The sequence below is a fragment of the Lissotriton helveticus genome, chromosome 3_2 (genome assembly GCF_964261635.1).
Source record: "Lissotriton helveticus chromosome 3_2, aLisHel1.1, whole genome shotgun sequence".
NCBI lineage: Eukaryota > Metazoa > Chordata > Amphibia > Caudata > Salamandridae > Lissotriton > Lissotriton helveticus.
Window position 1 is genome coordinate 14040908 of NC_136062.1, and position 20080 is coordinate 14060987.

Below are 20080 nucleotides of genomic sequence, written 5' to 3' on the forward strand. Positions count from 1 at the left end.
GCTTTGTAGATGCATTGCAGTTATGGGCAATCTAATCCCTGTTCGGGGAAAACATTACTGGGAAGTGGAAGTTGACGAAAGCACTGAATACAGAGTTGGCGTGGCTTTTGAAGACACAAACAGAAATGGTTACATTGGTGCAAACAACACATCCTGGTGCATGAGGCACGTCGTCACTCCATCAAGGTGAACAGAGTTCATTTTTAAAACATTTAATGTAACATTAGGAAAAAATGTATTTTAATGCATTCAAAGTAAAACATGTATGTTTAACATAACACAGTATTAGCATTATTGTAATTCGAATTGCATTCATATAGCGCTTACTACCGCTGATGAGGTGTCAAAGCGCTTTTGTCGCGTAGCATGCTACTCAAGAAACCCAAAGAGGATTAGTGGTGAACTAGTAAAGGGAGATTTGAAATTATCTTTGACCGTGTGTTCTGTGTCCTGAAATAGGGTTTGTGTGAGAAGGATATTTATGTAGTTAAAGGGCTCTACTTAGAAAGCCAAGTTTAGTTCTCATTTAAAGAACGGCATTTTTAGGTTGAGCCTAGACAGCACTTGTACGGTATGTACTTTGTGGGCTTCTAGTCCCCCCATTGCTTTTCATTTGTCTATTTCAGTGTCCTTTAAAAAACCTTGCTTCCATGAGGGTAACATGTCTTATTAGTCCCTCCCTTTTGTAAGTTATTTACTCCCACAGTGTAGCTCTCCAGTACTTGTAGCCTTCCACTTGTCCCATTTTAGCAACTGTAAAAGGGACTATTTTTTTCTTTGTCCAAGAGCATTGCTCACAAGTGCTCAATCTTTTTAGTCGCTTCGACCTCCGACTTCCGTTTCTACAAACAGGGCTGTAATTTTTGTTTTGATCTCGGACCTCTAACAGCAATGTAAATCTTACACCCCATTCTTTTATTATTCTTTCTGCTTTTCTGAGCTAATTCGATTATTTTTTCCTTTCTCTGTTTCAAAGTTAGCATGCTTGTTTATTTTTTCTGTGCTTACTGCGCTAGTCCCTCCTCTGTGTCCTTCGTGCTGTTGCTCATCCTCTTTCACTATTCTTGTTTATTCCTTCTGTGCATGGTGCGTTAATCCTTCCTCTGTGTCCTTCGGGTTGTTGCTCATCCTCTTTCACCATGCACTTGATTGCTTGTGTTTGGTCACTTTGCTCTAATCTGTGAAGCCCCGGTTTATTCCTTTCTCCCTGTCTATACGGCCTCTTCTCTGCCATGTTGTGGGCTATGCAGAGGAGGCAGTGAGCAGCAGCCACATACGGGATTACACGCCTACAACCTGGCCAAAGCCTGTCTCACTCAGCCCTGGGTCTGGTGAGGGGGCTGCAGCAGAATTATTAAGTGAGTGCAGCCAGGTAGGAGCAGTGCCTAGGACGACAGGGATGCTCCCCTGTTGCATGGAGTGGGGTAGAAAAGAGTGTGCAAACATGTACTTTGGACTACTCCGTGTTTTCGGGCGGCTAAACTGTTAATTTGGTATTTTGTTTTGATTTGCTGGAGGTGAGTGTATTGTAGGCTTCTAATGGGAGCTGGAGTGCGTATGTTGGTGTGTTCTATTTCATTGCTGGTGGGTGCGCGCACGTGGTAGTGGAATGTTTGAAGGGGGGGTTGCAGTAATGGGGCTGGTGGTTGTGCGATTGTTGAGGAAACGTGATTGCAATTAGACACCCTGCTGCCTTATCTTTAGTGACTTGTAGTGGTCTAACAAAAATACCAACCAGGACTCTATCTCAGAAAATGAATTGAGACTATTTGATTTTATACTGTGGTTGGTCACTACTTGCAACTTACTATCAGTACAGTAATGCAATCCCATCTCTCACCTAAAAGTTAAAAAAAATGTAACACATGGCAGCACTAGCTTATGGCCACAAACGATACAATGGGTGCACCTAAGCATGCAGGAACTTGAAACTCGCACACAAACCTCTGCTGGAAATGCACGTTTTTCTACCACACAGTGTGACCTATTTGCATAGTACACTAAGCTGTTGCTTCCTTCTGGCTGATTTCAGTGTTTGACATTCATTTGCCAGACATATGCATACCTAGCGCAGTTCATTTCGGTCTTTGCAGGACAAAAGGATGGAATATTAAATCTTTTACCAGTATGCCCAGATGGCCTCCAAAGGCCTACCTGGTGAAGTGAAACGAGCATTATTCTGACATGTGCTCCAGGTTGTGTCTGTGTACACTGAAATATAGACAGTACAGTTATGTATTTTAGCAACACTTCGGCATAAATTATGAAGGACGTCACATTGTCCGATACGTCGACATTTGGGAACATGTGAAGTTTTGTGTTGCTTTGACCCCTACCCTAAATGTTTACATATTAAAATTCCAAATTTGATCAAAATCACACCACGGTTATTTGTTTTGGGCTCTAAGTGCATATGATTTATTGGTCTTATCTAATGTTCTGTAGCTTTAAGATGTTAAGCTCATTATTGGGTTTTTTTCTCACCCATGCCACTATTTTTCTATTTTGGGAAAATTCAGTTTCAGGCAAAGTATAACTTTATTGGTTTGTTTAAATGCCCAGGACTATTCATGTGCAATTTGGATTGCGGATATTAGTGCCAAGGAGAGAACTGGGAATCAGATGTATTGTACATCATTGAGGTGATGTGAAAGAACTTAGGTGGATGAATTTATATATTTTTTATAGCATCATTTATATAGTATTGTATTTGTCCCAGGATAATATGCTGCATAGATAAACACTTCTAGGATCTAAAAGGTGAGTCCTATTGGCTATGCCAATGCTTGTTCAGTTTTAGGTGCTTGGGACCAAATGATAGAGTTTGTGTTAGGTGGTCTTATGCACACAAGTACATAAAAAGTAGAGGGGAGTTAGCCAACAAATTTAGAAGAATCTTCTGCATGAGCCGGGCCTGAAAATGTTGCTATGTAAATGATGCAACAAGCCTTACATAAAACACAATAAATTCTGAAAAGTGCATTTCTTTAACATGCGGAAGCTTTGACATTAATATGTCACATTATATCACGTCACTGAGAGGTACATATTGAAAAAGAATAGGGGCAAATTTATTAAACTGTCACGCAATGCAGGGCAGCAAGCAAAGTTGATGAGCTGTGTTGCATGAAAGGGAGAGAGCAGAAATGCTCCATATTTACAAAAGTATGGAGGATTTCTGCTCTTTCCTTATTCTGGTGCACTGTGTGCAGTCTAGTGCCCACCAAAGTGCATGGGTGCTTGAGTTACAGGCAAGGTTGTTTTTGGACAGAAGGGAGACATTCCTGCACAAAAGCAATCCTTAGAGGCATTTTCCTCTTTCTACGAGTGCTGAAAAAGGCAGCATACATGTAAAGAGGAAATGAGGACAAAGAAAGATATTTCTCTACATTACTTCTCACTTGGGAAGGCGTTGAATTTTGAGGCATTAAGAGGTTTACAAGCTTTTGTAAATCTGAGAATGCACCAAAATCCATGAGTGGGTCTATGGGAACGCCCATGTTCGGCCCATGGAAAGCCTCCCAAGTTGAAATGTAACATAACAGCGTAAGCAACTGCTATACATTAAATTAACATACATTACATTTTATTTACAAAGCCATGCAATGCCATAAAAATCGAACCTTGTGAGGCTTTGTAAATGTCACTAAAGCCTTTGAGTTCTCCTTGCGTTGCTTTCGTTACGCAAGGGCAATGCAAAAGCTTCATAAATATGGGCTTCGGAAGATGGCTGACCATGATGGAGCATGGCCTCGATCAAAGACCCACACAGGCCTTGGAGCAAAAGTACCTTGATCCTGGTCACTCCAGTAAGCTGCGTCCGTGATCCGCACGCAGTTGAGGTATTACACTAAATATCTCCACGCAACTGCTGCGATGCGTCAGATCTGTGAGCAAAGCGTTGGTTCTGAAGTCCAGTGGTCCCAAATGCGAAGTGTTGGGTTCCTTCAAGCTTCATAGATGATGCGTTGGTTCCCAAGCGGTGGTTCTGAATGCGATGCAGTGAGTGTGATGCACCAGTCCAGTTCCAGCAACAGCATCAATGCGTTGTTTCTGTTTTCACTGCAGAGGATGCATCGGTTCCCCTGGAGCAAACCCCTAGGTCCACTTACGAGGGTCCAGGTCTGGGGTAGCACCACTTGGCATGACAGACTAACAAGCAGATGAGCCCCAGGGTTGAAACAGGAGAGTTCTAAGTCTTTTGCAACAGGAGGCAAGTCATAAAGCCCCTGGAGCCACTCTGGGTTCAAGTGATGCAGATCCAGTCCTTCTCACCCAATCAGAGAGAGAAACAGGGCAACACACCAAAGCAAGAGTTCACGAAACAGCAGTTTCAACAGAGTGGCAGTCTTTGAGCAGCACAACAGATCCTCTTCTTCCTGGCAGAGTGGTCACAGGAACAGAAGTGTACTGATTTGGTAGTAATAGAGGTCCAGTACTTGTACCCAGTGGAGTCTTTGAAGTGGGGGAGAAAAAGTCAAAGTGCATAGAGGCTCCCCCTTCCTGCCCTAGCTCCTGTCACACTACCAAATTGTGAATCTCAAAAATTAGCTATTTGGTAATCATAAACGATTTCCTACGTACATCTGGCCCCAGATGGCTAAAGCAAGTAAATGCCAACATTCGAAAACTTTAATTTAAAATCCAACTTCACCATAAGTTGTAAGTTTAACCCCACCCCGCGGGGCTAATTCCCCATCTGTGCTGGGGAAGGGGGCCGTGCATGGCGCCGCGGAGCTCGTGACGAGAACAGCTCAACATGCTGCACAGCTGAGCTGTGCTCATGATGAGCTGAGCTCGTCATGACTCCGCCGACTCAATGGAATGACCCGCACAGGTGGGGAATTTTCCCCGCGTGAGCGTTCCGCGAAGGTTATGACGAGCTCAGCTCATCATGAGCACGGCTCCACTGTGCCTCATGACGAGCTGAGCTCGTCATGAGCGTCCAACGGATTAAATTGGGAGTTCAGTGACTCTAAACTTGGAAAGTTGATCTCTGCACAATTGGGAGTTACACTTAAAAAATGTTACAAGGTTATGCCAATGTTATCCTATCGGAGAGATAGGCATTGCAGTAGTGAAAAACGAAATTGGTAATGATTCCCTACCAAGAAATGTAAAGTCAAAAGTACAGGTCCTGCATTTAAATACACTACGTTATGCACTGCAGGATATTCAGGGCCTACCTTAGGGGTAATGCAAATGTGTAAAAAGGGAAGGTTCAGGCCTGACAAGAGGGTTTACTTGCCAGGTCAACATTGCAGTGTGAAATTATACACACAGGCTCTGCAGTGGCAAGCCTGAGACATGGTTAAAGGGCTACCTATCTGGGCAGCAAAATCAGTGCTGCAGGCCCACTTGTAGCATTTACTCATCATGGGTACAAGTAGTGCACTTTACTAGGCAGTTATAAGTAAATTAAATATGCCAATTGGGAATGAACCAATATTACTATGTTTAGGGGAGAGAGCACCAGCACTTCAGCACTGGTTAGCAGTGGTAAAGTATACAGAGTCTTAAAGCCAGCAAAACAAGGTCAGAAAAATGGAGGTAGGCAAGCATAAGTCGGGGGAAGACCATTCTAAAGCTGTCAGGTGTTTTTAGGCAAATTACAATGTTTACCCATACAATTTGTTAAAAAGCTTGTTTACAAGAGTACAAATCATTTGTATGGCAAACAATGACTTTTAAAATATGAAACATATAAACAATGTGTAGTTTGCATAATACATAAATGTGCACCTCAAATATTTCACAAGTTATTAAACAATGAAGAGGGGAAAACTCTCTGAACATTTTTTGCATTCCCAGTTTGGCACTCAATCAATTAATCAATTAGGAGTTTGTAAAGCGCAGCCACTCACCCGTGAGGGTCTCAAGGTGCTCGGAGGGGCTGCAGATCCGTCTGAGCACAGGGTGTATTTGAACAGCCAGGTCATGAGGTCCTTCCTGAATTGGGACAGCGATGGGCAATGCCTGAGGCGGGGTATAGTGTTCCAGGTCTTGGTTGCAAGGTAGGAGAAGGATCTTCCTCTGGTTCTGGTCTTGCGGATCTATGGGACGGTGGCCAGTGACAGTTGGGTGGAGGGGTCTGTTGGTTGCGTGGAATGAGAGGCAGTGGTTCAGGTATGCTGGTACGGCATTGTAGATGGCCTAGTATGTGTGGATGGGGAGCTTGAGGGTAATTCTTCAGTCACCTGGGAGCCAGTGGAGTTCACGCAGGTGTTGTGTGATGTGGCTGTGGTGGGGGGATGTTTAGGACCAGTATGACCGCAGCGTTTTCGAAGTTCTAGAGCTTCCCAATGTAGTTTCTGTGTGACGCAGGCAAAGAGTGCGGTGCCATAGTCGAGTCTGCTGTTGATGAGTTCATGGGTGACCGTCTTCCTGGATTCAGTAAGGATCCATCTGTATGTCTTTCAGAGCAGGCAGAGACTGTTGAAGCATGACAAGGAGACAGTGTTGAACTGGCAGGTCATTGGGAGCAAGGAGTCCAGTATGATGCAGAGGTTTTGTCATATTTCTGTTAGGGTCATTGTCGACATTGCAAAATTAGCATGAGGTCTGCTGCAATGATGCTCCTTTTGCCCATATTACTACTTGACTTTACTTGAAAGACTGTTTGTGCCTTTCACATGAGAACCGTCTGCTGTCTGCATTCTCTCCCTGTTCATAGAGTTTAGTCTGAACACAATATGCAAGGTTGATAAACAATGTCCCTTGTTAATCTTTTCTTGTCAGTCCCTAGCTGCTAGACAAAACCTACTAACACAGCTGCTATTTCTGGAAACACGTGCTTTGATATTATGGGGATGCCTGTTGTTCTTACTAACACTTGGAGAGGGACCTTTCCAGGGAAAAGAGCTATTCTGTTCCTATGATGTAAAAATACCATCTAGGCACTAAGGTATGGGGTCTACTGACAAAGCCCAGAGATCTTCTTTCATTTAATAACACTTCTTCTAACAAAGGGGTGGGTGGTTAGGCGTTATAGTCCTTTATCCACGGTCTGTATACAATGACATCCCCCTTTATAATTTATGGAAGTGCATCAATGCTAACGGTTTTAGGTTTATGCGTTTTGCTGCTGGCAGTGGCTTATATACTGCATTATAGAGCACTATAATTAAAATAAACATTTTGAACTATAACAGTGTCTCTGTCAATTCTTCTTGTGGACAGGAGAGTCGGGTGTTTTGTGTTCTGTGTTGTCTAATCATCTGTAGCTTCATGATTATGTAGGAGAGCGAATGAGACACTATAGCTAGTCAATTCTGGGATTTTGGGTACAGAGGGAGTCGGAAGGCTCAGCCCCTACACAACAAGGTCCTGTTTTCCTGTGCATAGTTCTGTGTATGTGCAGAATTCCTCCAACATGGCACCCCCAAAGTTTGGTCTGGTACTTATCTGTGGGAGTCCTGAGTAGTGCTTGTGCTTGTCCACAATCCCCTCACATCTGCTTCCAGAGACAGTTGTGACGGTGTAGCCTCCAATATTGAGATAGCTTGAATTCTAAAAGGACCTTTTTCTTTCTTTAGTCCGTTATTGTGCTGCTGCTCGCAGGTTGTTATTCTCTTGCTTTGATTATGGTGGTTGCCATAGTGGGTCCTAACCGCGCTCCAGTTACCGCCAATTTGACTCAACATGGATTCCCTAATGCTGGTGCTGATCTTATCTTTGTTGTTTAAGCGAACACTGCACAACGCTTTGAGGTATTTTACTCCTGGGTCACCTTTCCGGCAGTGGATGGTACTGATAATTTCTTTCACGAATATACTGTCACCGCGCTTCCGCTGGATTATCAACCTTATCCATCTCTTGAAGTTCCGTTAACAGCTTGGTAACACACCACATGGTTTAATGGCACTTTTCCACACCCTTTGACAGTGGTCCGTTTAGGCCCCTTATCGAATGATGGGGCCACGGGCCCATTCTGGCTTAGTATACCCTGCATCCAAATTATCTTAATGTTACAGTCGCAGAGCTATGCGTAAGCATACTTCGTTAATACGTGTACATAGAACTTTTATACAGTTCATGTCATGCAACATGCAGGTGGGACTTGGAGTTGCACAAGCACGGGGACCGTGTAGTGTAGTTATTAGTCCTGTCATGATTAGTTCAATAATGGGCAAGCATCCACAAAATCAGGACGAGCTTCCGTATTGGCTTGCTGAAAAAGTTGGGCAACTCAAGGCTGTTTTTCCAAATACCACACCTGTGGGGAAGCACAGGATTCTGACCATGAGCTTACCTAAAGGCCTTGTTCCAGAGTTAGCTGATTGTAACACCTGGGATAGAGTGTTTGCAGTGATATATTCAATGTGTTTTGGCACTCCCTCAATGACAGTTCTCCCTTCTGTGATAAAATATGTTCAGGATGACCATTGGGCTCAAACAGCCCTAGAGTTGGGAATGAGACTGGTGAGGGTATTCGATATTGTTTGCAATATGATCCTTGCTAATGTGAAGGGTGAAGCTGTAAGCTTACAAGGGGCACTACGTTTGGAGGCTGTTGCTGACGCAGACAAACAGCACGAATTGCCAAAGATTATTGCTAAAGCTTATAAAACCTTAGGGCGCAATAGTCTGGGAATTAAGCCTTTTACTCAAACTCAACCTCAACAAAAAGCTCAGACTGATAAGGATGGGTGCCCGTTCTTTCTTAAAAAGAAATGGAGAAATAAAAAACTGGGGCAGCAACAACAGAAGCAAGGTTCACGTTCTGGTTCACCAACACCAGATTCTTCTGAGCGAACTTATGATTTGCATGACCGTGCAAAAAGTAAGACTCCTGATAGATTTCAAGTCCCGGATCAGCGCTCTCCTCGTTCTTTACAGGACACATCGGACTCTAAAGTCATTGGTGGGGAACGCCAGGATCGCAGCCAAGGTGCGACCACTCAACAGGGATGGGATCAACCTTGACAGTTTGATGTAAAAGCCAAACAAGAGGGACTGCCTCGTTTTGGACCCACATATCAAAAGAAAAAAATTACCACTTTAACAGCGAAGTATTCCTCAGACGGTTAAAACGCTACTCCTAGACTGGAAATGGGCAGTGATTCTGCTCACCAGTGCAGCGGCGGTTACCATAGTGAGGGAGGCACTGCGTCCCTGTCGGAGGCGAGAGCGACTGATACATTTATTACAGTAGAAACAGCAGATATACTCAAGTGGTGCCCCCGGATAGACTCTATGAAATTGTCTTCCAAATTAAGGGTGATATAAAGCATACAATTACAGCGATTTTCTGGGAAAATCTCACCTCCTCCTATGACATGTTGTTTACGGAGGCAGATTGGCCTCCGCCATTTGTTCTGGCTACTTCTAGAGGGGAGGACATGATACTTCAGAGTTTTTCACGTTAAACCCCTGGGGAAGCTAAGCAGGCTCACTCATCTGAGTGGGCATTGGCCCTGGCCCCAGCGGTGTACCGTAATCAGGTGGGCTGGGATAGAGATTCACTGGTGCATGAGATACCATTACGGTCTATGCCACAACCGCAATATCCATTCAGGCTAGGGGGGATGTATGACGGTACAACGCGTACCGTTACAACACGTCCCTTTACGACGCAGTTTTAACAATGCAAGTCGTTACAACGACTTGAGTTGGGTGGGCGCTGATAGTGAATAGTTTAATTTACTATTCCCACACCAGTCCCCGTGGATAGTAGGGAAGGTGTTGGATAGTAAATTAAACTATCCCCTATCCTCGAGCGTCCTCCAGCGAAAGTCGTTGTAACGACTTTCGTTGTTAAAACTGCGTCGTAACGGTACCGCGGTGTAGCGGTTCCATTGTAAAGGATGTTTCCCGGCTAGGGGCTAAGGCTCCCGTTTGTGACATTCTGACTCAATTGGACTATCAAGGAGTAATTGAATCCTGTGTATCACGGATAAATAATCCTCTTTTTCCGGTATCAAAGCCGGACGGTTCATATCGCATTGTATTAGATTATCGAGATTTGAATAGTCACTGTCGTACATTTACAGTACAGAACACACACAGCTCTGCGTTAGTGAACAGATGTGTTCGTAAAAATACAAAACGACACTGGATATATCCAATGGTTTCTACAGTCATAACTTGGCTCCTGAGAGCCGTGACTTGACATCCTTTAGCACCTTCGGAAATACAAAAAGATATGCGCGCTTGACTATGGGCAGAACAGCCCCGGGGCTTTTGCTGCACGTGTTGTGTCTTTGTTGCACAACATAGATCAAGATGCGTTCTCGTACATAGATGATATTTATCTGGCAGCGGAGATGCTAATTTGGAATGTTGAAAAGATTTTGACTGCGGTCCAAATAGCGTTTCTGAAAGAACGCTTGCTGGCGCAGGGGAAATGCATTCTTATGGGTTCGCCTGTCCCTGCTTTAGAAGCAGTGACTAAGGGGAGTGTACCGAACTATAAAGCTTTATAGCCCCGTTGGATACGTTTATCTTTGATCCTACTTTTCAGACACAGGGTTTTTGCAGTACGAACATGTTCATCCACCTCCGTTGTCATTGCTTACTTTGGATGAGAACAAATGGACTGTCAGGTACTTCAATGTGGGACTCATCCGCAGGATAAGCATACTGGACATCTGGGTTGAAAGAGGATGAAGGCACAGCAGGCAAAAGGTCAGTAGTTGTCGCCATCCCACCCTCAACGACACATGCATTAGTTGAAGAGGCTGAAGCCTTTGGATTCAAAGAAATAGCATTGCATGAAACACTAGAGTTCACATTATTCCGAATCGGCCAGGTGGTGCAGTTTGACATAGTCGACTGAAATGTATCGGTTTTCTTTGCGACCAGGCAAAGGTGGTAGAATCACTGTATGAGAACCCTTCAATCCAAGAACTGGAACTGGTGCACAATAAGAGGGACCAAACTATTTTTTGTTCTCCAACTTTTCTCGTACCAGATCTCCAATCTAAGGAAACCAGCCGGCGACCAGAATCAGCATTGCTGGGTCATTAGAAGAGGGTATATATTCTTTAGCGTTGCTGTCACGGGTATTTTGGAGGTACTGTAACATAGTAGTATGGTTATCTACGGCAAATGTAACAGATGCCGCCACAACATCTAGACCATCAAGGTCTGGCACAAACATTTTAATGCCAAAGAGCATTTTGTATGTGGTCCGCCTACCCAGAGATCTTCTGGGGAGGTAATTAAGAGCAAGTTGAACTCCATACAAATGGGCCAGCCAGTTCCTGTCAGTTAAGACTCTAGCTGTCAAAGATTGCTTTAAGTCACTGTTCATTAGCTTCACTATTGAATTGCCTTCAGACCTGTATGGAGACGAAAACTGCACCAGCACCCCCATAGACTTCATTGCGTCCTTGTGTGCCTTAGAGGCAAACGCTGGACCTAGGGCAGAATGGAAGATGCCACAGGCAAACATCCTGACAAAGACACACAAATGTCTAATAACATTTCAAGCGTCAGTGCTGCATTGTGGCCAAATCCATAGGAATCTAGTGCACGAATCAACTGCAACAAAAATTTATTTATATGCAGCATCAGAAGTCAATGGCCCACAGTGATCAAAAAATACACAGCCAAACAGCTGATTTGAAATATATATATGTGTTTGTGGTGGTCATAAAACCGCAGATGGTTTGATTTGTTGACAAATGTCACAAGAAAGCACATAATTACAGGTTTGTTTATATAAACCACGCCACCAATAACGTTGCTGTAAAATAGAGACAGTCGCTGGCATGTGTAGAAGCCATACCCTCGTATGCGGCTGTGATCAATGCAGGCCTGCGGTCCATATTGGGAATCAGCCGATCCCCAACTGGATCTTGTAACTGCTGCAATGGAACATGTGGCTACTGCAGATTTGGCTGCTTCATCAGCCAAAGAATTACCAACAGCGTGTGCTCCACACGCTGATGGCCAACAGTATGTATAACCTGTGTGAGTGGCAGATGTTCTTTAAGCTCTGCCACCCGATCCAAAAGCATTTTATGCTTTATTGTGCTGCCTTTAGAGTTCGCGATAATCATTCTGAGACCATTAGAATAAGTTGTCATTATAAGACTGGACACATTAGTAAGAATCGCACACAATAGGAGTATTCACATTAGGATCTGCAAACTCGAGAGCTAGAACAAGAGCATGCAGTTCCGCCAATTGCGCCGTACAGTCCCCAAGTGCCTGTGTATGCACAATGGAATACTTAAGTTCACCACTTACTATTGCACCAGCCACAATAGCGCAAGCTGCTGAATAAGCATGTTTGGACCTGATGGATGGTTGAGCCAAGCCATCGGTATAAATGAAACTACTTGTTTTGGCTTGGCTACTGCCAAGAATCTGAATATTCCATCCATTCTGTCAGTGACAGAGTATGATAATTGGCGTAAATACACCAATAGTACCATCAATATATTACAAGCTCTTTTTCGGAATGACAGTTCCAATATTTCTGATGCTGACCCCTCAGGATAGTTGTTGTGGTTAACCAATTCAAATGCATGTCAACTGTGTTTTTATAATGCAACAATCAGTTTCATACAAACTAGACCCTATCCCCGTTACCCACGTTCACACTCTGGCACCACATATTCAGTCGGAAAATTGTGTCAACAATGGTTGGAACACTCTACTCTGTCGTAGATGAGACAACACCTGTCCCTCTTGTCAAGCGACATTGGTTTGGCTGATTTTATCTTAGGTCCTAAAACTCCCAGATCAAAGAGATTCATCTATGAGCTTACAATGAATTATGGAAACTTTTGCAGATGGAAGCAGCGTTCTGTCTGCGCCAAATTGAGAAAGCAAATTTAGAACACATCCTTGCAGTAGTTGACAATAGCATATATACACTGTCTTCCCGCATTTATACTTTAGATAATATTGTTTCATCTGTTATTGATATTGTTCAAAGCGATGTATCTGTGTTACATTATGGTCAAAACCAATTGCGATCTGTGATGCAATTTGCATGGACGTTACAAACTCTCAAAATGGGAAAAGTACCATGGGAGTATTTGAACTCTTCTGCTTTGTTTTTACTATTTAATCTATCTGATAAACAGAGAATTATGTCTATGAAAAATGCTATATACACACTGTTAGACATTGAACAATTAGAATACTAGCCATTTTGTGTGGAGGAGACACGGCTGTATGGTTAATTCATGCCATTATCTCTCTGCCATTTTTGCTGTTTCAATTTAAATCTAGCATAAAACATTTCCCGTGACCAAATGCAATGACTTTTTTGATGCTTGCAATTAGCGACGCTTAGCGTGAGTTATGGTCTAACTTTCCACTTTGCCTACTTCACTTGTGTGCAACCTTTTTTTTTTTTTTTTTTTTTTAAACTTTATTGACAAATAGACGCAGAAGTTATTTTCATCAATTTCACTGCTTGCATCCGTTACATATTGTCTCAGTATGTCTGCATAGATGGATAAGTTACAGGACAGATCGGTGTACAAGATTAATTTTCATAACATGTAAGGAGGAAAGAGTTGCATATAATTCCTTACAGAATCACATAGTTCAACATTCCACACTCAGATCCAGTTCGTAATTCGCCCACCTATTAAAAACTGCAATTAGTTCTCAGTGACTTCTACGTATGGAAAGAAAATGATTTCTACAAAAGAACTTAACTAACGTCATCACCACCGCATATAGTTGTGTCCTTTCATATACTGGTGTCATCCACTGCATAGAGCTCATACATTGGTTCAGAGTTTACAGTTGCTGCTCCCTCCACCCCCACACAAATCAGAGTGCCTCATACCATTCCGTCCCCATTAATCGTCCTCCTCCTCTGACTCCAGATCTTCATCCTCCGGCAACGGGTCACATGGTTCTCCCCTATATTTATTCCATGGTGTCCATATTTTATTCCATTTACGCGGACAGGCCCGCAACACATACACTGCCCGTTCCCTCACCATGAGGAGGTCCATATTTCTAACCCAGTCCGACACTGTCGGCAAGTCCGGCGCACCCCATTTTTGCGCTATGTCTCTCTTTGCCACTGTCATAGCTAACGTGGCCCACAGCTGTTCATATTTGTTCAGGTCAGTAGGATCCCAAATGTTTAACAGACATTTGCGGGGCTCAGGCAGGAGCGAAATTTCAAGGGCCTGGGAGACTGTTCGCATAATCTGTTTCCATACCTCTTGGAGTAATGGGCAGTCCCATAGTGTGTGTAGCAGGGTCCCCTCCTCCCCGCAGCCCCTGAGACAGAAGGGGTGTGGTGTTCTCTGTATCCTGTGCAAAAGTGTTCTGGTATAGTAGGTGCGGTGTAGGATCTTGAGCTGAACCAGCCTAAACCTAGCTGAGATGCCCACCTCCCTTGGTGAGGCCAACGCCTCGTTCCATTCCGAGTCGTCCATATCCCCCAGTTCCCCGGCCCATTTCTCTCGGAGTTTCTGTGTGGGGTCCGGCAGGTTATTAATCAGTTTTTTGTATGTAAGGGAGGTTGCCTTCTGTTCCATAAAGTCAGTTAGCAACCTGTCCTCCAGTGGAGAGGATTCCGGGAGTACTGTGTCAGGAGGGATTGCGTGCAGTAGGGCGTGTCGGATTTGCACATATCTGTATGTTTCATTGGGCCCCATACCATACTGTTGTCGCAGTTGTGAGAATGCGACCACTGAGCCCTTATCCCAAAGGTCTCCTACAACCGAAATTCCTATTTGGTCCCATTGTGCGAAACCCTTACTGGCTCTTAAGTTACCTAGTGATTTCGTGTCCCACAATGGCGTCATGTTTGTAATTTTCCCCTGCCACCCGAGTCGTGACTGCGCTGCATGCCACAGGGATACCGTGTGCAGCGTCGGACCGATCAGTTTTCAGGCCCGTGCGCGATTGTACAGCACAGCAAGCATGCCGTCCGTTCCCAGCTGTGACCAGTCCGCTTGGTACGCGGGGTCCCCCCGCGGGGCGTGGATCCATTGATTTACTATCTTAAGCTGGGAGGCCCAGTAATACAATTGAAGGTTGGGTAGTGCAATCCCTCCTTCGTACCAGCTTTTAACTAATTTATCGTGAGCTATACGAGCTGGGCCATTGTCCCACAGTAGTGCAGACACAAGTGCTGCGACCTGTTGGAAGTAACGTGGGGCCACCACATGAGGAGTATTCTCCAACACATAAAGAAATCTAGGGAGAGCCATCATTTTGTACAGTGCCGCTCGCCCAAGGAGGGTTAATGGCAGGGTGGCCCAGTATTTAACGTCTGCACGGAGACGCGCCAGGGGTGGCACCAGGTTTGCGTTATAAAAGTCCGTCGCATTAGTGGTGATAACAATGCCCAGGTATTTAAATGAGCCGGACGCCAATTGTAGGGGGCAGTCATCTCGCAGTGTCGGTTCTGGGCCCCTGAGTACGAAGATTATTGATTTGGACCAGTTTAAGGTGTAGCCAGATGCCTTCCCATGCTCGTCGCACAGGGTCAGCAGGGCAGGAATACCTTCGTCGGGATCGGTCATATAGATCAGCATGTCATCTGCATACAGCGACACTTTGTCTTCCCACCCGTCCTCCCACGTGAGTCCCCGAAACAGTGCCGTTGCCCTAAGCAGGATGGCCAGCGGCTCAAGCACCAATGCAAATAATAGGGGCGATAGCGGGCACCATTGTCTCGTTCCGCGTCCTAATGGGAAGGGCTTCGAGATGTGACCATTCGCGACCACCTGTGCCATTGGCGACTTGTACAGTAGCCGGACCCATGCTATGTATTTCGGGCCGAAGCCCATGCGGGCCAAGACTGCAAATAAGTACTCCCACTCCACAAGATCAAACGCCATTTTTGCGTCCAGGGATAGGATGACTGCCTGTTTGGAAAGGAGATGTGCTCTCGCCAGGACCCCATGCACCCTCCGCAGATTCATCGCTGTGCTCCTATGTGGCATGAAGCCTGATTGGTCTGGGTGTATCAGGGTGTGCAAGTGTGTCGTCAGGCGGCTAGCCAGGAGTTTCGCAAGTATCTTTGCCTCCACGTTGAGCAGGGAGATAGGTCGATACGAGGAGCATAGTGTCTGTGGTTTGTCAGGTTTAGGGATAGCCACTATGGTGGCCGTGCGTTGATCCAGAGGGAGTGCAGCCTTAACAAGACTCTCCCCATACATATCCAGCAAGGGTTTGCTTAGTAGGGGGGCTGATGCTTTGTACCATTCCACGGGTATCCCATTAGGACCAAGTGCCTTGCCAGATTGCAAAGACTGTATTGCTAATTGGATTTCAGTTTCGGTTAGGTCCGCGTCCAGTTCCTGCTGCGCTTCCTGGGAAAGCGCGGGGACAGTGATTTGGTCGAGTGATGCTAGTGCTTCCTGCTCCGTGACCGCCCTAATCGGTGTGTAGATTTCCTGATAGTGGTGTGCTAAAGTGTGTACGATTTGTTCAGGGTGTGTCAGCAGCTGGCCCTTCTGATTGTATAGCCTCTGAATGCCTCTGTTGCTACCACCCCTCCTGTCCAACCATGCTAGCATTTTTCCGGCTTTGTCCCCCACATCATATATCCTGCTGGCAGTGCTCGCCAAGTATCCCTTGGTCACCGTTGTGAGGTGGGCCAAGTGTTGTTGCTGTTTGAGATGGAGCGCATGCGCGGTGTTAGGGGTGGGATCGGACATGTGGGTGACATTCGCGGTGTGGAGAGCCAATTCTAATTGAGCGAGTTCTTGTCTGGAGTCTCGCTTGTGCCCCGTGATAGCCGCTATTGCCGCGCCGCGCAGGACCGTTTTGTACGCCTCCCACAGTGTTGAGGGTGAGGAGACCGTCCCTGCATTTTCTGTAAAGTAGTGCGATGAGGCCAGTTTAAGCTTCTTTCTGACACCTGGGACCTGTAAATAGTTAGGGTATATTGGGTAGAGCCTAGCACGTTTCTGCTCCTTGGATGTGATGTGGAGGGACACTGGGGAGTGGTCGGATATACCCCTAGGTAGGATCTCAAGTTTGTCCACTGAACCCAGCCCCACCCCCAAAAAGAAAAGATAGTCAATGCGTGAAAGACTGTTATGTGTAGACGAGTAGTGCGTGTACTGTTTTGCCGTTGGGTTCATGTGACGCCAGACATCCGTGAGGCCCAATGCGGACAGGAAACCAGGAAGCGTGGCGGCCCCTCGTTGCCGGTCCCGTATGGGAAAGGTGTCTAATAGCGGGTCCGTTATGGCGTTAAAGTCCCCGCCAATGATCATGTCACCCTCTGGGAGGTCAATTAGAAACTGACCCAGCGCTGGGAGCGCTGTGGAATGCAGCGCCGGGGGAATGTATACTGACACCACGTTGAGGGGCTTTCCTTCCCATTGGCCGTGTATTGCCGCAAATCGACCCTGGTCGTCCGTCTTGCGGCTGTCAATCATAAAGGAGGAGTTTTTTTTGAGAAGTATCCCAGTGCCCCTGGACCCCGTGGTGAACTCTGCATGCGCCGCCATGGCATATCCGCGCCTGTCAAGTGCTTTGCAGGTGGACCCGGCCAGGTGCGTCTCTTGCAACATCACCAAGTCTGGTCCGTGACGTTTAATGGTTTGGAGAACCAACCCCCTTTTAATTTTGTCCCCCAGGCCCCTAACATTCCAGGTGAGCAATTTTAAAGGGGATACTGGTGTTAGTCGCGAGTCGCCATCAGCGGGCGCGAATCTGTGTCGTTGGGCCATGTGGAGGTAGGACTAGTGTTTTTGAAGCGTGAAGGCGGAGCATAGCGTTTTCGTGAAGACCTGTGATAGAAAACCAGGAGTGTACGGCTCGCAGCGGAACCATGATCCACATCGAAGCGGTGATGACTGAGAACATTATCAACCATAACAACACAACTTCCCCCCCCCCGCCCCCTCCCTGCTCCCCTGCACCACGGACGAAAACCCGCCCGCATCCCCAACTTGGCAGAGTGCTTTCTCCCGTCCCCGTCCATCTTACTTGCTCGTGGGGTTGGTGAGACCCCTACAGGCACCGGCCGATGCCCGCCCTACTCGGCTCCATCAGCATCAAGGTCCCAAGTGTTCATAAACATGTTGTCCCCAATGCAGAGCACTCCGGTTAGCCCCTAACTGGTTGTCCAGAGTCAAGTGGGTCTCTTTCAAGATCCGAATCCAGTGCCGTCGCACCCTCTTCGTTCGTGGGAGTACCTGATGGGTGTGCCGACTGTCCCCCGTTGCGATGGTGCTGTCGGTCTCTGTGCTGGCGCTGTGGCTGTCCCACCTGCCTCCATCCATCAAGCCATTCTCGAGCCACCTCCGGCGTATCAAAGAACCACGTCTTTCCTTCGGCTACTATGCGTAATTTGGCGGGGAAAAGCATGGAGTATGGCAGGCCTCTGTCTCGCAGTGCTTTTTTTACGTCCATGAAAGATTTTCTGCGCCTGGCCACCTCCGCCGTGTAGTCTGGAAAGAAGGCCAGCGTTGAGTTTTGAATTTTGACTGGCGGGGAGTTCCGTGCCGCTTGTAGGATCGCGTCTCTGTCCCTAAAATTGAAGAGCCTGGCCAGCACTGGCCGCGGGGTGGCGCCCGGTTTGGCTGCCCCAGCAGGGACTCGGTGCGCCCTTTCAACAGAAAAGAAGTGAGACAGGCCTTTAGGTTTCAGGTGGGTTTTGATTAGATCCTCAACGTATAAGTCCATCGCAGCTTTACCCTCCGATTCCGGCAGGCCTAGGATGCGGACGTTGTTCCTTCTGGAGCGCCCTTCCTGATCGTCGAGCTTGTCCTGCAGCTGTCTAGTGACTCTTTCCATGCGCTCCATGGCCACCTGCAGGTCCGAGGTGTCCTCAACAAGAGACTTCGTGACTACTTCCACTTGCGAGACCCTTTCCGCCATTTTGTGAAAGTCAGCCCGGAGCAGCGTGACCTCGGAGGAGATGGAACCCACCGTCGTCCGGACTTCGTTGAGGGTCTTCATTACGTCTTCAAGGGTCACTTTCGGAGCGCCTCCCGTTTCCGGAGGAGTACCAGCGGAGTGGCGGCCGCCACTCTGGGAATGTCCATTTTGGCCGTATGCGAACCTGTCGAGCTTCGCCTGTGTCGTCGTGCTCCGTGTACCCTTTCCGGCCATGATGTCGTGCTGCTGTCGGAGGTATTCGTGCTCTGCGTCTGGGTACACTGTCGTCCTGTGGGTCATGCAAGGCCCGCGGGTGTCCGGCTGATAAAGTCGTGCCCCACCGAGTCCAAGGGGTCTACTTAGGGCCAGAGATGATAGTCAGTCCGCCGCTCTTTGGAAGGCGTTTGTTAGGCCTACAGCGAGGCTGCGTATGCAGGGGTCGTGCAGTGCGGCGCCACCAAGTGCGACGACGGGTATGCTCCCGAGGGGGCCTTCCCTCTTTGCAGGGCCTCCAGACCCCTTCGTGCACTTCAGCTGTGGCTATCGTGCGGGACCTTCCGCATCCAGAGGGCGCCTACGCCAGGCTGGTCGTGCTGCGAATAGCTCCACTCCGCGCCGCCTCCAAGTCAGGTTGCCGGTGCCCCCACGCGCCTGTCTGTAGAGCCGGGGTGAGTCCCAGACCGGCGGCAGCGCAGTGATGCAGCCGGGTCCCGGTGCAGTCTCCCTCACCTTGGTGTGCAATCGGCGTCACCGGCACTCGGGCTCCAAAAGTATGGCGCAGTCCTTGGCGCCGGGAGGTTTCCGCTGTGTTGTGCTCCTTCACCTCGGGGCGTTCGCCGTTAGTTCCTGTTCCTCCGGACCCCTCAGTATGCTCAGGGGCGGGCGCCGGAGGGACAGTGCGACTGTGTGACCTTGGTGGTAAAGCGGAGCAGCTGCCGGCTGGTGTCAGGGCGCCCAGGCCGGGGAGGGTGAACTTCCGGCCGGGTCCGCTGTGCACTCAAGGTCGGTGTTGTCAGGCCGGCGCAGGCCCCGTTTCGTTGTTCCCGACAGGAGCCGTTCCCGGCGTCCGCTGTTCACCGGGGTTGAAGTAATCAACACCGCTCGGGTTCTTGAGCCGATGCAGCCCCTTCGGGCGGGCTATGTGGCGGATGGAAGTGCGGATAGTCAGCGCGGCCGGTTTGCCTGACGGAGCTCCCGCTTCAAGCTGCCGCCATGCTCGGCAGTCGGCCACGCCCCCTGTGTGCAACCTTTTGTCCACTGCCTGTGGTGCCCTTTCTATTGGGCCTTAGATTTATGCCTTTCCAATACG

The 20080-nt window shown here is 47.3% G+C and overlaps 1 protein-coding gene across 1 annotated transcript in view; it reads left to right on the forward strand.

Annotated features, from left to right (window-relative positions):
• FSD2 (fibronectin type III and SPRY domain containing 2) overlaps positions 1 to 20080 on the forward strand; it is a 490462-nt gene that overhangs the window by 416452 nt on the left and 53930 nt on the right. Inside the window, exon 12 of the mRNA XM_078684747.1 lies at positions 10 to 186. Within this exon, the coding sequence (XP_078540873.1) occupies positions 10 to 186 (177 nt within the window). The remainder of the gene's footprint in view (positions 1 to 9; positions 187 to 20080) is intronic.